Source organism: Haemorhous mexicanus, chromosome 22 (genome assembly GCF_027477595.1).
Source record: "Haemorhous mexicanus isolate bHaeMex1 chromosome 22, bHaeMex1.pri, whole genome shotgun sequence".
In the NCBI taxonomy this organism is placed as follows: Eukaryota; Metazoa; Chordata; class Aves; order Passeriformes; family Fringillidae; genus Haemorhous; species Haemorhous mexicanus.
The window spans coordinates 9,881,797-9,900,090 of record NC_082362.1 but is presented as its reverse complement, the minus strand read 5'-3'; the positions used below and the strand labels follow the sequence as shown (position 1 = coordinate 9,900,090).

Here is an 18,294-nt window from a genome sequence, read left to right as displayed (position 1 = left end):
GGTGTTGTCCCCCTCCCCAGGGCTAAGGATGCTCAAATAATTCCCAGAAATGGATTAATTGGAACAGAAGAGGCAGAAGGACAGGTATTGAATTGATGAAAGAAACAGGTGGGATTAAATAATGCCCCCAAAACGGCCTAAGCTGCACCCTCCAACCCCAACCCCCTCTCCAAAACATGCTGCCCTTGGGCAGAGCCCTCAGGCCAGGATTTCCAGCTCCTGGCCATCCCTTATCCCAGCTCCTGGAAGCAGAACAGGCACCTGATGCCCAGCAGTGCCAGGTTGGGACCGTGCCACTGACAGAGCTGGGCCCTCACGGTCCCTGCTGGGCTGGCAGCAACTCCACATCCCCAAACCATCCTGGAGGAACAGAGCCTGGTTTTCAAGGATCTGTCCTTTCCCAGACCAGCTTTCCTCACCTTACCCCCACCTCCACCCACCTGAGGCGCAGGAACCGAGCACTCCAAGTACAAACATAGACACTCACCTTTACTATGCATATTAATAAATATTCTTTATTTAAATTTTTGCACATTGCGCTTTAACATATTACATCCAAAACATTTTGCAAATGGATGTCTACTTTGTAAAATCTTATATTCAGCTCCTTGTCATTCTGTACAGAATTATAGGTACAACATTACTTTGCCACTAGTTTGCTTTTTGTAAGTCTCACAGGAAGAGAAACATTGAATGAAAAGAGATGGCTTAAATTAGAAGAGAGGCTTGCACAGCTACTCAACTAAAGATACAAGCCTGGAGAAAGAACAAAATTAAGGAAATCACCTCCACCAGCCTCCCCCTGAAAAAAAAAAAAACAAGAAAAAAAAAAAAGAATCACATTAATTTAAGATAAAATTTTGCCGTAAGTCACTAAATTAAGTTTGGAAGGAGAAGGCGCAGTAGTCATCTCGAGTTTCAGTGACAGACAGAGTTGGATTGGGTTCAGTTGGCTCCAGCTGTTGCCAGCCAGCTGTTGCAGACGGGCCCCTTGTGGTCGTTGAGGCGACAGTACTTGTTGAACTTCTCCTTCAGGTGCTGCCGGTACTGCTCCCGGTTGCTGTAGAAAGACTTGTTGTTTGCCATGAACGACTGGATTTCATCCTGGGAGATGAACAGTTCCTCATCAGAAGTGCACTCTGACTCATCCTGCAATGAGAAGGGGCATGTCAGAGCTCCAGCACTGCCCTCCTGTGCAGCACATCTGACCCCAGCCCAAAGCCCAGCTGGCTGATCAGACACCCTGCTCACACAGGGCTCTGCTGGTTTGGGCTGAGAAGCAGCCAATTCAGTCATTAAATGGATCCAAATCTGCTTCAGTCTTAGCACATTCCCATGGGAAGAAGATGGATTTTATTAGAGGGTTTTGGGAAAAAGGTGGGGAAAGAAAAGGGAAAAAAAGGAGGGCGGTGAGAGAGAAAACTAAGGGGAGGGAAGATGAAAAGAAAGGAAAGAAAAGGAAAAAGCAGGGAAAGAGAGTGAAGTATCTAAGTAAATGGAAGGAGAAGGAAAGGAAAGGAGAGAGAAGAAAGCTGCCCAAGGAGCCTGCAGTGGGAAGCCACATTTGAGGCCTGAAGGCAGCAATAATGCCCACTTCACGTTACGGAGTAACGCAACCCGTGACAATGAGCACTTGCAACACAAGTTCTGTCACCACATTCCAGCGACCATTTCTCCTCCTCTGCAAAGCATTCAGTTATAAACTTCTCAGGGAACATGCACAGGGAACTGAACTGAACACTGGGACTCAACTCCTCACTGGGAGTTGAGTTCTCAGCCCCGATGATATAAGCGAGATGCTACAACCCAAAACTCCAATGCAGGGGTTACTTACAAGGAGTTCCACTAAGCTTTTGGCACCTTTTCCAGTATCAGGGACAAGTGACATTTCTGTAGGTTCTGCAAACTGTGACACATTTTTCATATGCTCAAACCAAGGCAACTGCTGGCCGCTTTTGTCTGCGCTACAGCAGCTCTCAGCGTGTGTGTCTTTGGTCTTGTCGCGGTGAAACTCTGTGTGCGTGAGATTTCCTGAGCTCTCTCTGCTACCTGCATCTGCCAGACAGCTCCCAAGTTTCTGGATCTGGAATGGAAAAGAGCCTGCAATCAACTGCCAGCAGTGTTTCACGTGGAATATTCGAGTTTGAGACGGAAGCAGAGGGAAAAGAGGAAGGTTCAAAGGTGAGCGAGGGTAGATATTTACACTTAAACTTGTGCCTGGGGAGCTGGGGGGTGGCACATTCACTGAGAGTGAGCAAAAGCGCACATGCTTAGGAACACAGAACAGACTCCACCACAACCTACTCTAGAGGAAGGACCTCAATTCCAAAACTTGGGATGACAAGGGAACGGGAGATCCCTGCTGTCTCATTTTCAGCATAAGTCTCAATGGGAATTTAAAATCCTGCTGTAACTACTTTGAAAAGTAAGCACTTAGAGAAGCATCTGGCAGAGCCATGTTCCTTACGTGGTCATTCTCACACTTCAAAGCTTTACTTTTCTTTTTCTTCTTTTTGTTTTTGCCTTTTGTGTTACTCTCCTCTGCATTAGCCCAGCACTCCACACAGCTGTCTCCATCCTCCTCCTTGTCGTCACAGCGATGGACGCAGGCATCGTCCCCTGCAAAACACAGCAGAGCTTCTTTTGAGATGCTGCAGCTCTGGGGATATCAAAGCATCATTATCTTCTTCCCAAACCTACCATTTTCATCATGGTTGCAGATGCCCTCAGTGCAGGCCACGTCCGAGCCCTCCCGGGACCCCGTTTCGCTGCCCTCCATGCTCGAGGAATAGCCACAGTCGCTGCCAGTACAGTGTGGAGATAAACCTGAGACAGAGGCCAAAATTACTGCCATCTGTAGGAACTGCTGCACATTCTTTACTTATGCCTCTAACAAGAGAGAATTCAGAGAACCCCAAACAGGTTTGGGTTGAAGTGTCCTTAAAAACCCCCTCATTCCACCTCTCCCTGCCAGGGGCAGGGACTCCTTTTTAAAAACAGGCAACCACTGGTCACCCCTAAATGGCAAATGCTTTTTAAAACTGAAAAATACTGACATTTAACATACCTTTCTTGATTTTAGGTGAGCCTAATAGGGTACCACTACTAGGACAAGTGCAAGAAGTGCTTTCATTAGTAACAATTACTTCTACACAGTTGTTGGCTTCTTCGGTGCTACCACAGGCTTTGCAGCTGCTTTCCGTGAAGTTTGAGTTCTCCTTCAAACAGAAACAAAAAACATTGCAGCAGCTCAGCCAGCACTTTTGTAAAGGATACTCCTGCCATGAGAAGAACCAGCTGACACTGACTGATAACAGCATTGCTTAGAACTCTTCATGAGTACAACACAACTAAACAAACCCCAACCAATTTACCTTGACCCACAGTCACAGCCTGTTAAGGCCAGCCAAGAGGTCCTGAATAATAATTGCACCTAAAGATTCCCCCTCTCCAAAAATCCAGTGGTAATTGTCTGCAAGCAGCATTTGAATCCCCAGGTTCTGAGTGACTGGCATTCCCTGAACCTCTGATTTATGATTTTAAAGAACCCCACAAGCTGAGGAGTCCCAGGTAATTACTTTACAAAGACTCTGCTCATCTGAAAGAGCATAAAATTCCACCAGGGACCAAAATACAACAAAATCCCTCACGAATTCTACCATGGAACAGTGAGCTGATGGATGAAGCCCCAAAAAGCCCCAGCTACTCATGTTTACCTTTGCCTGATTGATTTCCTTCTCTTCTGCTGCCTGCAGAGGAGCAGGGATCTCACACACACATTTATTTTTCCTTCTGTTCTTCCGCTTTTGGCGTTTCTTCTCTTGTTTGAGCTCTCTCACTCTCTCTTCTTCTGAAAACTCTTCACAGAGCTGCTCCAATCGACTAATGCCCTGCACTTTTTCCACAGCCATCTGTTTACAAGAGGTTAGATCCAGTTACAGAAGTCATCACAGTTCAAGCTTTTTCATTTATAAAGCAGGAGGAGGAAAACAACCACGAATGAAATCCCAGCAAGCACCACTATTGACCACAGGAGAAAAATGCCCACCAAGATGCAGCCACTTGGTTTAGATTGCTGGAAACTCATGTGTGGGGGAGCTCTGGCTTGCACCTAGGGCCCAGATTGACATTTCTCAGTGAAGAGCTGCAGATTTTAATGCATTGTTGGATCTGTGATCTCTGATCCTGTGGGAGTAAAAAAACTCCAAGAACTGACCAGCTCAAGGTTCCACTATGATCTTTCCCAAACTGATTTTTCTCCTCCTTCTCTGGTGTTTTAGAGGTTTTTAGAGAGAACAGTTATTATGACTGAATGATGAACATAAAAAAGATGTCCATGTCATATAGACTGGTAATTAATATTAAGTATTGGTATATGTTAAAGGAGTTCTGTCTGCAGCTCAGGATCCCACAGGATCAGAGTGCATTTGGAACAAGCTGAACACAAAAATTTGCAACCACTTTTGTAATTCAAAACCACATCCTCTATTTTTACTCATAAACTGTTGTAGCCTGAGCTACTTTAAATGCAATCAGGTAGAAAACCAGAATTAATAACACAGAAGGTTCAGTGTACTGGAATGGGCAGCTTGAAAGTAAAAGCAAGCCTCAATCTTTTCTATTCCAGTTTATTCCACATGGGAACACACTCCAGTAGTGCTGTGCATGGATGTCACACAACTCCACAAGGTGACTGCAACACCCTTGACACTCCTTCCAGCCCAGTGCTGAAAAGCAGAAAATGAATTACAGCGACAACAGGCCCAGCACCTCAGACACGAGTTGGACAAAACTGGATGTTTTTACCTCAAAGCTCTTGCGCAAAGCATCAACCCCCAGGTAAAAGAGCATCTGCCACGTCTGCTCCTCAGCCCGCAGCTTCTGCCAGATCCGGTGCAACCTCTCGTAGAGGTGGATGCCCAGGCAGGTGAGAACCTCCTCCTGGGCTATGTCTATTGTCTTGGCGTGCCTCTCTCTCCGTCTGGGGGAAGGGGAACCAAAGCATTGTTAGAGCAGCTAGAAGCCAACCGAGGGATCAAAGCAGGGCTGACGTGTTCTCTGGAGGTACAGCTGCAGCTGTGTTTGCAGGAGCAGCCTGGCAGGGCTCTGCTGTGCTGCATGCAGATGCAAAATAGAAAGGAACAGGTCAAAGCCACCACTGTGAAGCAGCACTGTGCCTTCTCACTAGGCCACCTCTGGCTTCAGGTGCCATATCCTGCTCTTCCTAGGAGGGACCAAGAATTTAAATGCCAGAGATGCATTCTTTTGTGTCCTAAAATTTGCTGGAGTTCACAGCAATTATTTCACCATCAGTTATCTCAAGCTGAATAAACACACAGGGAATTTTGTACATTACTTACCGTGCAGAGTAAAAACATTTCAGCATCAATCTGTTCATTATCCACCTATCATCTATCAATCTGGTCAATCTGTTTAGGTAAAACTACTATGAAAGGATCTGCCTTCCTCATAAAACAGTTATGACTGAGCTTTAAAGGTACTGAGGTTGGACCTAGATGATCTTTAATGTCACTTCCAACTCACTCTATGATTCTCCAATACTGAGCTCAGAACTTTTCACTGGATGGTTTGAAGATGCTTTAAAAAAGGCTCAGAAATACACAAATGGCAACAAAACTAACTTGAATAGTTGGCATTTGGCAAAACTCAACCAAGGCTCTCTTTCTATTTCGCATATTTGAACACCTCAGTGGACAAGCAGGCAGCTCTAGGGAGTGAACAACCAACTGGAAGACACTTGGTCACTCCTTCCTTCCAAAGCACAGCCAAAACCTTCGAAGCGCTCTCTCCGAGCCTACACCACTACAAATATCCACAACCACGAGTTCATCACACAGCAAAGAGGCAAAAAGCCACTTTGGGCAAAGACATTGGAGAGTCAAATAAAGAAGCAAAGCGCTAGATAGCCCACTCTAGCCAATTACATACTCATACCCTCCTGCGAACTCGGGCTCGGCCCGGCCCAAGAGGTGCGCGATGAAGTCGGTCTCGCAGCACACGTGGATGTGGCGCTCGTGGGGGCAGCAGCGCAGCCCCTCGTACAGGGCAGCACAGTAGCCCTTCTCCTTGCTGCAGTCCAGCTCCCCAATCAGGATGTTGTAGGCACGCAGCACTTTGTTCTTGCAGTCGGTGCAAAATCTGGGGGAAAAGGACGGGATCAGGCTCGGCTCGCCCAAGCGCGCTGGGTGCGCGGTGATGCGTCTGAGCTGGGCTGTGGGAGGGCTGTGCTGCTTCAGAAATGGAATTATTAGAGCATTCTTAGAATAGTAACTAGTGTAGTACTTTCTGGCTATGATCCACCTAAACTGGCCATGAATTACCCCATCTATTCTACATTACTAACCTGGATATCAAACTCCTGTCCTCCGACCCATGGAGCGGAGCCCACCCCGCGAATCCTTGATTTGAAGAAATTCCCACACAGAATTCAACTCAGAGATCAGAAATCTCAGCAGTGAGCAAGTACTGCAAACCAGGGCAAAATCCCTCTCTCAAGGAACACATACCACATCACCTTCTAGCAATTCTTTCAAGTGTACTCAAGTGAGTGATAAGAAACAAGGCAAAGGATCCTCTGGTGCCTGCTGTACACGAGTGATCCTTGTTTCCACTACAAACATATTTTGAATTATTAGATTGCTGTGCTGATGGCCAAACGAGGGTTATTTATAACACAACGTACCCATTTTAAACATGTGACAGCTCATGTGTGACAGGAGAATACTTATAATTAAAATACAAGCAAATTAAGCTCATTCTGTGTCATAAGAGGAGTAACCTTCAAGAGGCTACCAGATCTCTTGCTGGATGACTCTAAAAATGCAAGTCAGACAAGCTGCTCACATTTCAGCTCAAAGCTGGCTCCCCATGCCAGCTCTGGATGGTGTTTTTCCCTTTCCTGGTGTCTCCAGCCATTTGACAGCATTAAATCAAACATATTTTGCTGTTAGACCTATGATACCTGTCTGCTTTCTGTGGTGGAAGGAGAGAAAACAGCAGTATTATTGCAGGTTAGCACCAGGAAGGCAGCCAAGGCAGTGTTTAATGTCACAGGAGATTAAAGTTATTTTGTTTCCAAAGTGTTATTTCCACAGCACCGCCACCCCCGCGCCCATCTGTGCCCCCACAGTTGATATCAGAACCTTGAGACTGCTGGAAATTAAAACTTTTCAATCAGCACGGCAGGTCCTGTGCACATGCAACTATAATTTAATGGTTTACTTCTGCCCTGCAAGAGAGATTTAACAGCACCAGGCACAAACAAGTGGTTTAAGACAGTGCTTTAAAGGCAACACCAAGCCTAAAATCTGCTTGCACTAGTGCAGCTCACGGGATTCTGAAATGGCACACATTCCCTGAAAGCCTAAAAACAGGCAGAGTCCAAGAGCAGTGAAAGAGTGCATGAGAACACACAGTTTTTAAACATTTTACTAGGATTAAATCATCATTTAATCCTAGTAAAAAAAAAAAAAAAAAAAAGACAAGCAGCTATGAGTCTCCACATCTTCCCTTTCATTAAACACAAAGAATATTCCACCATTTGTCTCATATTTCCATTTGTCTCATCAGCCACATGGCAAAGTCTTCCAGCACCACCAAGCTGAGACCTCCAGTTCCACAAGAAGCAGCCCTCAGCATCTGGAACACTCTGGCCTCACAAGCCCTGTGTTCCCCCAGGAAGGTGCTGAGCCCCCCTCACACACCTGTGTTTCCTTAGGTAGGTTTCCAAGGTTTCTAGGAGGCAGCTGGAGTCGATCAGAACCACTTCATCCCTGCACTCCTGGGACATCAGCTCCCACACATCCATCCAGCAACCCCTGCAAGGAAATGACACCAAACTCTTCCTCATCCTGCTGGGGGGCAGCAAAGAAGCCCAGCAGAGCCTCATTCTTTACCTGACTGCTCCCTGGGAAGGTCCATAGCAGAAAATGATGCTACACTTGTTCTCTTTCCTCTTCCTGTCTTCTCTACTTTTCTTAACTGCTCTTAATTTCTTTGAACTGAGTCTGCTACTGCTCCTTTCACTGTCACATAGTATTACCAAACATTTTTCAGACCTATAACATATATATTATCAGCTAGTTATTCTTCCTAAACAAATCCTTTGGAAAATGCTGCTCTGTTCCTTAATTTTATTTGAATTCTTTATAGGTTAAGCCTTAATATCTATGAAAGTTTGGGTCAGAACTGAGATGCAAATTTTGCTGTCCAGGTTTATAACCAAGACTCAACATGACTTTCTAATGTTACAGCTGCAAACCAGTTGTGATTTTCAGAATATTACTTTAAATATAAACAAATACAAGTTTTAATATTTGTCAGATGAAGACAATTTGGTAAAATAACAAAAGAAAAAAGCAAAACAAAAAAACCCAAACAACTTTCACCATAAAACATCCTACCTCAAATTTCAAAAATTGGTTAGAATATCAAAACAACTTTACAACTCCCCTTTGGATGTGCTAAAAGTGACAAAAAAAATGGACTTGAAATAACAAGTCATGGTTACTTACAGGCTTGTGTACACTTGACACTTTGTCAGAATGGTCATTTCTGTCTCATGGACACAACAGAGCAGGACAATGGGAATCAGCAGCCCTGACTCCTAATTAGAGGAGCTCTGTGTGCCATCTCCCAGTTTGCCAGGTCATAGGGCTTGCACGTAGCAGAGTTTCAAATGCTCCTGAGCTCCAAACAGAGCTGAGGAGCCAAAAGCCAGGCACAGACTGAGGACATCAAGTAACCCTCGAGTGGCATTAGCTGCTTACATAACTCCTCTAATTAAACACACAGCTCCAGCTCAAAGCCTTTCTTGTGTGGAGCAAATGCCCACAGATGCAACTCATCTGAAGGAGTTTCTTGTGAAGATGTGGAGCAGGAGCTCTGTGCTGGTAAATGAGGTTTGCTCTGTGACAGCTGGGTGCCTCCACAGCCCAGCCAGAGCCTGTGTCCACTGCAGGCAGATTTATCTGAATTTATATCAATGCTGATACTCTCTGGGTTTTAGCTCAGGAGGGGAGGGCAAGTCCTGCTTCTTTAGCAAACTGCTCTGCTTGCCCACAGGCCATGTTCTCTGATAACCCCAAGGTTTTACCTGCAGAGTAGAAAATATTGCTCTTCCTCATATTCCCTATGAACCTGCCAACATCCAAAGGGGGCTTATTCCAGCATGAACTGGGGAAATAAAAGCAGCATTTTCCTCTCTATTCATTCAGCTTCAGAATTGCTCTACCTTGCCCAAGTGCTAACTGCAGGTTCCACAGCATCTGCTCTCACACAGAAAAGATTAAGCTTACTAAATATAAAAAAAAAAAACCCCAAAACCCACTTTCATGATGCTAGGAATTTGCTTTATTTAAAAAAGAAATACATATATCTACACCCCTATACTCTCAGGATCTTGTGCAATACAAGCTTTAAATTAATTTTGTGAAAGGCCTGTAACCAAAATATAATAGAAGATAATGGTTAGTTCCCAGTATCCTCAAGCAGCACAAGCAAAAATCAAGTGTCAAATTCCACATGCCTGGTATCCCAGGGGATTTTACTAAACCCAAAGAGACTCCAATCTGCATAGAAAAATACATGTCCTGTAACTGGAAACCATGAGCAAGCTTTCACAGGTTGGAGGCTTGAGTAGAACACAGCTGAGTAAAAAGGTCCAGACAATCCAATTAAGCCCAAGAGACTAATTTATTGGTCATCATATTAAAAAAAAAAAAAATAAAAGGAGCCACCCCACAAACAAGAAACCTCCCCAAAATCCACAATAGATGTCCAGGGAGTGTTTTTCTGCTTAGCCAGCTGGAATAAATAATTTCAACTTCAAGACAGAGGCATATATGCATATTGTTCAGTGGTGTATTCAAAACATGCTGTCACTTTTGAGAAAATACATTTTATGGGGTTCCAGTTTTAACCCTGCATCCAACCACAATAAAGCCCTTGGTTAACAGTTGTGCAAGGCATTTTTAATAATCCCAAGCAAAATGATGTATATTTATTTAGCATGCACCCTTTGACCTCAATGTGAGAAAATCTGCTGAGCAACCATTTTGGTCTAGAGCACAGAAACCAGTTTGTCTTTCTAACAGCACTGTTTATATCACAGTGCAGAAGCCATCCATGCCCAAAACTCCTGGTGCTCCTCTTCCTCTCCCCAACAACTACTCAGATCTGCTACAATCCAACTGCTACTCTGGCAAGCAGATCAGAGCATAAAAATTGATCTCAATGCTTAAAAATAGTCTCAATACTTTGCTTCCTTAAAATATTTCAATTGTGCATGTTAAACACAGACTTACCCCAAAGGTTTTGGTTTGTGTGTGTCCAGGGAGTGTAGCTGACACCTCTTGTTCTTCTTACTTTTGGGAATTGCATCAATCATGTCATTCAGTTTGGACCTATGGGGGGAAAAAAAAAAGTGAGGAACTTTGTATTCTGAAAACCACTGGATCAGGTTACACTGCCTCACTCTCCCCATCCCAATCTCAGCTCTGCACTAACCTTCCCTACTTTTCCTGCTAACTGGAGCAGGAAGAACAAGCTGAGGCCAACTGGAAGGCCAAGACACACTGTGCTGAGCACTCACTGTTTGCTCTGCTGACAGCTCAGCAACTAATGGCACTGGGCTATTTATTGTGCTCACCAAGCCCAGAAGGTTTCACTTTCTCAGTGTTACCTTTCTACCCAAGTGCAGCAAACTTTGGTGGAAAAAATTAACACTTGTATTCTATTTTTTTACATGCCAGCTAGTGAGGCAAACACTCCTCTTCCAGAGACCACAAAAACCCCGCAGTGCCTGCATCAGATTAAGGACCAAACATTAAATATTGGCATCTTCCAGCTGCAATCGTGGCACTGCAACTGGTGCTACCAAAGATTAGGTTTGCTTTTCCCCCAGTTTAGGCAACAAGCAGCTGTAATTATGGATGTTGAAGAGGAGAATGTGCTGTGACACCTCAGCATCACCAGGAAGGCGACGCAGAGAGCGGGGATGGCGGGAGCAGCTCGCAGACACTGACCCATGCACGTAGAAGAGCGTGTAAAGCTTCTTGGCATCAGTCATGCAGCTGCGGGTGACTGAGAGCACCCCCTTGGGCCCCACGGTGAGGGGCTCCAGGGCAGGGTTCCCTGACTCCACCAGCTGGGAGAAGAGGCGCTCCACGCTGCGCCGGCAGCCCACGCACGGCACCAGCTGCGACAGCGCGCTCAGCACCTCCCGCGACGTCACCATCATGGCAATGTTCAGGTCCTGCTGCTTCAGCATGCTGTGTCTCTGCAAAAAAACCACACCACAAAAATCAAATCATTCAAGGTTTATTCTCTGGCTTTTTCTCCTCTTTGCTGCCTCCTTTCACCGCAAATTCTGCTTCAGAATAACCGTCCCAAGAATGGGATGGTCCCACAGTAACCATCCCGTCCCACTTGGGAAATTCTTTGTCTCCACCTCAGCACAGATGTCGTAGAAAAGGTCTCACACACACACCAACTGCAAGTTTTCATCCTCTACTCACACTCGTTTTGTCTTTGGCACATGGAAAGGAAATTCACAAAAGCTCGTTGGCGTTTATGGAAATCTCATTTACAACCAGCTCGTTCTGCTCCGACCATGACAATTTAGCAGTATTTTTCCTGGAAGGCTAAAAGCCATTTCCCGTTACAATCCCACTAGCTGGAATTAAAGAAAGCACACATTACGACTCAGGGTGAAGCCTTTGACTTCAGCAGTGAACATCCAACGTGTGCTATGAATAGAACATTAATGAGAACACCTTCTAATACTGCTCACATCAATAAACAATTGTAGATGTGTCTCCTGGCCCCTGTGTCAAACACACCCAGGCACACATCCTCACAAAAAGCACATACCCTTCTAGCCCTCACTGCTGAATTATTGCCTTGGCTTTCAGCAGCACTGGAGTGCCACCAGCAGAGCTGTGCTGAGCAGGGAGTCCCTTCCTCACACCCCAACACACAAACCCACACTTGAGTTGCATCTGCACTGGCAATGTCACACCACCAGAGAATTAATTCTCTGTTTTATTGTCACATAACACCACTCCGACACTCCCCAGGCACAAAGGACTTGCCACAATTTCTGGGGAAAGGAAGAAGACCACACAATACAGCAGAACTCCCATCCACTGAAAAGAGAAAGTGCTCTCAGCTCCTGCTATGCAGTATGGAGAGCAGAGGTACCACCAGGTAACACAGAAGGTTTGTGCTCCTAGAGGAAGGCCCATTAAATCAAGCCAAGCACTATCACTCTGCAATAACCCTGCTTCCTGTAATTAATTGCAGGAGCCACAGCAAAGCAGGAATGAGCTATTTTCACAACCCAGCTGCACTTGGCATGCAGCACATGTCTGCACTGCTGCTGTCAGCCCTGAGAGAGGCAACCCTGCAACTGCAGAGCAGCAACCTCTGCCCTCCTGGACATCAAGTGGCACCACTCTGCAGCTGCTACAGGTGTCCCAGTGCTGCAGCTATTTGCCAGAATTTGGCAGGTCTGTTTCCAGGATTAAAGTTTCTGGGGTACCACAAAACCAATTCTCACTACCTATTTCTACAAAATCTACAAACTGGCACACAAATTCTACCCTGGTATGGGCACTAATCATAAGAACCCAACCACGAGCAATCCACACTTCCACTTGAAAGGGTGGTTCAAAACTGCCCAGAAAAATAAAAATCAGGATGTATTTAGAAGCTGTAGCTCCCACTGTGAGTTCTGAGCTCTCAGCCATGCAGCAATTGCCTCCTGACAAGACAACGTGCAGTAACTGCTGAGGAATCCAGAGCACAACTGAGCCCAGTGCACTTTGGTACCAAGGTGTGATTGCTCCCAGGTGCTGACGTGTCTGAGGCATTCCAGGAGTCACAACCTCCTGGAGAAGCAAAAAACACAAACCCGAGGAAAGCAAAAATCCCACTTCTCAGGAAACATGATTTACCTGGATGAACTGTTTCAACTGTGTGCTGTTATTCTGATGTCCATCGAGGTTCAGCACATTATCAGGAAATTCCATCACCATCTACACAAGAGAGGAAAAACAATTTAAAGAGGAGCTTTCAGACAAAACAAACAAACGAAAAAAAAGCCAAACAGAGCATTAGTTGTTTTACTTTCTTGGGGGAAATAAGACTGAAATTATGTTAAAGGCTCATTCTTTTCACATAATTACTGGAGCTTGGGAAAGGATAAAAGTAACTGTTTCAGATAGTGAATGTCTCAGCGAAGCAATAAATGCTTCATTAATATAATGTTCTAGAGGCAGTTTATAAATGACAACTCTTAAATAGCTGTTAGAAAGCAAAAGTTGCTAAATGGACCATCAGTGTTTATATCATCATCTACATGACTTGAGACCCTGCCTCAGTTTAAAAAAAAAACCAAAAATACTTCAACACACTGAGAACCAAACGGACCCAACAGCTTCACTCAATTTATAAAGCTCTGAGGAAACAGTCACAACAGTTTAATGACAGAGTCGACTCCTCCAAAGGCTAATTTCAAACCATATTAACCCAACAAGGTACTCCAAGGCATAGTTTGCTTTGTGTGATTGCAGCTGCAGCTCTCAAGAGCCTCAAAGCAAAATGTTAAGCCTACAGAACAATGCGATTACTTGTAAGTAATTAATAACATTTCTTATCAAATTACTGAGAAACAAAGAGGGCAATTTCTTGGGAGGAGGCAAAAATCAGGAAAGTAACTTTCAGTCAAAAATCCAACTATGCAACCACTAATAAAATGAAAGCAACTAGAAAAATGTGTAAAGCCTGGCTGAGTTATCTTCTCTGTCCAAACAGAGAATTTGTCAATATAAATACTGAAAGTTCACTTTAAAATCTGAAAGGCAAAATAACAACCTTGGTTAATAACCCCAATGCAAATGAGCACCAAATAAAACTGTCTGATTCACCCCTTCTCCTCCTTCCACCTCCCCACAGCTGTCTAGGGAAGGCAGAATTCCCTGCTGCCTGCCTGATTACCAACACTACCTCCAGAGCACTCACACACTCACTTCTCCAGGCACTGAGCAGCACTCCAAAATAAACAGCATTTCTCTGAGAGCAAGGCACTGTTTTGCTGTCCCGTGTGCCCCAATCTGAGCGCTGGCACAGCTGCCTCATCTCCAATCCTAACCCCAGCCAATCCTAACCCCAGCTCCCTCACCCCTGAGCCATCCACAGCAGTTTCTGCTGCAGATCTGCAGGTTCCCTCCATCACTGATGTGGTGTTTCTGTGGGCCAGGAGCCACAAGCAAGAGTAAAAGCTCTATCTGCTAATAACAGAGACAAGAGATAAATCTGCCTATTTCTCCCCCCTCACCTTCATCTCCCACTATCAGACAACACCCTGAGGTACTCTGTTCAACAGAGCAAAAGAATCAAAGACTAAATTAATTCATGTGTCTGATGAGATTTTATTAAGTGGTTAAACATCAACCACCATCACACCCTGAACTGGAAGGGAAAAAAAAAATCCTGTAATACCACATCAAATGGAATGTCTTCTAGAAACCATAAAAGCTGCTTAAGAAATGAAAAGGGTTCAATACTGAAACCTCCTTTAATTTCTGGCTGAGCCAGGAGGAACAGGGAAGTGAGGTGGTGAAGAATCCACCCAGGGCAGCAGCATCTCCCTGCACCTGAGCTGCTTCCTGGGCTACTACCAGGACACGTTCCAGATGAGGAGCACATGGGCCATCCACTCCTAATTTGCAATCACTAATCACTGATTCCACATTTAAGGCACAGATTAACTCCTTCAGCTGACTGGTCCCACTATTTTTAAAATTTGAGTTTTCAAAGAGGTAACAGAAGCCAGTCACTATCAATAACCACCATTAGTTTTTAAAGATAGTGCTGCAGATGTAAAATTCTGTTTCAAAGACAGCTGCATGTCTTGTAATAGCTCTCATTAAGTATTTAAAAAATAAATTATAGATGACAGACAAGGAAGCTCAGAGTTCATTCACTTGCTGCTGCAGAATTTTTTTAATAAAAGCCTCCAGAAACCACCTAAAAATCCAAATACTTTGTAACAACAGTAACAGAATGGTAAAAAAAAAAAAAAAATGGACAGAAAGTAAGATTTCTTCATGGTGAGGATGACTTGCACTTGCATAAATGCCTTTTCTCCAGATGGATATAAAACTGATTTACAGCTAGAGGATCCTTTCAATCATGAGGATGGTGTAAAAAGCAGAAGGGCAGCAACAACACAGTGCAATTACACAAAGTTTGGGCCTGGTATTAAATTCTGGGACTAAACCACAAATGGCATTTTAGGTTTGCTGAAGTCATCCACCTGGTAGAGCTGAATTTTCACTCTCAGCCTATTACACACAACAAAAATACACAAGAGCATGGCAAGTTCACATGACACAAACTAATGGGTCATTTTTATAAGGAGTCCAGGAAGGATTAAAAAAAATTTTTAAAAAAGAGAGAGAGAGAAATCCAAGAGCTTAAAACCACATGGAAAATTTATGGGCAAAAGAACTTTCAAGATGTGGCCAAGACACCAAAAAACTCAAAGTTGCACTATTCCTGCACAGTGCTGGGTTTTCCAGGTCATCAGCCCCCTAGGAGAGGCAGATCCTGCTTTGGACAGCTTGAGGGGAAACTCTGCCTCATACCTGAACACAGCTAACCAGACACAAGCCAAAACCAGGGATTATATTTGGTAAATTAATAATATGCCACCATTCACATTGATCAAAACTAAAACACAGCAATAGGACTTCCTTCAAATGCTGCAAAACCAGATGGAGCCTGTCTGAGGACATTCAACACTTCTGGGTTGGAATGGACCTTGAAGATCATCCAGTTCCACCCCCCTGCCATGAGCAGGGACACCTTCCTCAGCTGATAAAACTCAGGGATTCTTCCATCCTAAACATTAGATTAGGAATTTAAATCACTTAAACTTCACATCACTTAAAGTAACAACAGCTACTCTTCCACTATCGTGAGAAATCAAATATGTATCATTAAGATACCAAACTACGCTAAGTGCAATATTATTTTCAACGCATTTTTCCTGCTTTAAGAATTAAAACAAAGAGAAGCTGGCTAGTTAGAGAATTTTCTTCCATTTGCTCCGTGTTCTCCTCCAATGCAATTTTTGTGTTCTCCTACAATGCAATTTTGGAACCTTCCTCTAAACTCACGAGGAGGAGGACCAGAGCTGCATTTAGTTGATTTTTCCACTGAATCTTCTGGAAACGGCCAAACCACGTTTTCCAACTCCCAGCACCACCCTGAAATGGGAACTCTCCGATTTGTTACATTTCTGCAGACTCGATAAGCCTGACTTCACGCCAAAGCTCTCGGAAACGCCTTTAGCCTTTTCTTGCCCGCCTGAGAGCAGAACAATCAGCCGGTTTTAAGCCGGGTTTAACGTTAACATGGCTCCCTTCCTTCCCAGCAGAAAAATGGCTTTGCTCCACCCTTGAGCACCGAGCCACGCTCGTGGCTCCGGCACAACTTGTGCACAGGCCCCGGCACGGTGAGAACTCCCTCATTACGCGGTTCGCCCGCTTTCAGAGCCGGCCATCAGATAAAAAAAGTTGCCACATTCAGCTCTGTTAACCCCAAGTGTTGCAAAGTCCCAAAGATTAACGCTGCGGGAGCCCGAGGAGGAGCCAGCGAGGCCCGGCGAGGAGGAAAGGCCCGGCCTGGGAATTGCAACACGCGGGAAGCGCGGGCACAGCGGGACGGGCGGCGGGGACTCACCGTGAGGGTGTCATCGATGTAGAGGGGGATCTGCCTCTTCTCGAAGGGGAACTCCTCCTCGCCGTCCCGGCACACCGCCACCAGCCGCGCCATCGCTGCTGCTGCTGCCGCTTCCTCCCCGCTCCAGCCTGCGGGCGGCCCCGGCCGGAGGTAAACACCCGCCGCGCTTCCCCGCCACACTTTCACCAGCAGCCGGCACCCAGCCTGCGCTCCCCATCGCCTGATTCACCACGCCGAGCCCGGCCCACCCAGCCCGCCGGGAGGGACCCGCGCGGGCCGGCAACGGGCCGGGAATGCGGCAGCACACGGGGCGGGCGGCGAGCGGGCACGGCGCGGGGGGAGCGCGGGCAGAGCCGCGGGGCCACGGAGAGCCCCGGGGAGAGGGGGAGGTGGAGACCCGAGCGGGGAGACGGAGCCCCGGGCGGGGATGGAGATGGAGGGTTGGGAGAGGAGATGGAGCCCGCGGGGGAAAATGGAGCCGCCACGGGGAGATGGAGCCGCCACCCCCCGCCCGCCACCGGCCCAGCGCGGCCGCCGGGACCCGCCCAGTCCGGCGCGGCTCTGCGGCTCCTCCGCCGCCCCCGGCCCGCGCGGGGGGAGCCGCCGCCTGCCCGGCGCTGCCCCGGGCGCCCCGCGGAGCGACCCCAGCGCCCGCCCCGCCGCCTCCCCGCGGGCTGCAGCCCGGCTGCTCCGGCAGACCCACCCCTTCCTCCCGTTGCTGCGCGGCCTCGCCCGGCTCCCCACGCGGGGCTGCGCTGGCGGGGAGCCGCCCGGCGCGGCGGGGGAAGCCTCACGCTGCCGCCCCTACCCTCGCCCCTCCGGGAGCGCTGCCCCGCGGCCGGCGGGCCCTTACCGGCTGCTGGCGGCGCTGGGCGGCCCGGGCGCTGTGACAGGCGGGCGGCACCGCGGGTCCCGGAGCCGCCTCCTCCCTGCCCGCCCCGGGGCCGCCCCGCCCCGTTCTCGCGAGAGCCGCGGGCACCGCCCGGGCCCGCCCCGGGCACCGGCCTGGCCTCGAGGCCACGGGGCGCTGCGGCCGCTCCGGGCCGCCGGGAGGGACGCGGGGCTCTGCCCGGGGGCGTCGGGAACGGCTCCCGGCGGTGCCAGGAACGGCCCCCGGGCCGGCGGTTGGGCCGGGAGCGGGTGCCGGCCCCGGAGCGTTGGGGGTTACAACGAGCGGGGCCGGGCCGGGCGTTACCGCGGGTGCGAACGGCCCCGCCGGGAGCGCGGGCTGATAAAACCGCGCCGAGCGCAACGCTCTGAGGCACGGCCAGGGCGGGATTTGGGGTGTCCTGTGCAGGGATAAGCGCTGGATTCGGTGTCCTTGGGGCTCGCTAAATCTCCTCCGCCTCAGACGCTGCCCCGGCATCAAACGCGGCTCAGCCCTCGGTGCGCTGGTGCCGAGCCAGGCAGGGCAGGATTTAACAGCTCTGCTTGGCGCCTGCAGCACCCCCGTGCAGCCAGCCCGAAATCCTGTGGCTGCCTACATTAAGCAGCCCCAAAAAAAAAAAAAAAAAATTACAAAAA

At 47.4% G+C, this 18,294-nt stretch overlaps 1 protein-coding gene across 2 annotated transcripts; it reads right to left on the bottom strand.

The window, feature by feature from the left end:
- Positions 1 to 488: 488 nt before the first annotated feature.
- On the bottom strand, positions 489 to 17,715 carry GGNBP2 (gametogenetin binding protein 2). 2 transcript variants are annotated; one of them, XM_059865762.1, is made up of 14 exons: positions 17,624 to 17,715; positions 16,771 to 16,898; positions 12,978 to 13,058; positions 11,046 to 11,299; positions 10,326 to 10,424; positions 7,725 to 7,838; positions 5,950 to 6,159; positions 4,807 to 4,981; positions 3,717 to 3,911; positions 3,068 to 3,218; positions 2,701 to 2,826; positions 2,468 to 2,619; positions 1,835 to 2,083; positions 489 to 1,149 (listed from the first exon to the last, which is right to left on the bottom strand). In XM_059865762.1, the coding sequence occupies exons 2-14, from the start codon at positions 16,861 to 16,863 to the stop codon at positions 946 to 948; spliced, it is 2,103 nt and encodes a 700-aa protein (XP_059721745.1). In that variant the 5' UTR covers positions 16,864 to 16,898; positions 17,624 to 17,715; the 3' UTR covers positions 489 to 945. The 2 variants fall into 2 exon arrangements, with proteins under 2 accessions (XP_059721745.1, XP_059721747.1); XM_059865764.1 differs by having other exon boundaries at positions 5,956 to 6,159.
- Between the last annotated feature and the right edge of the window lie 579 nt (positions 17,716 to 18,294).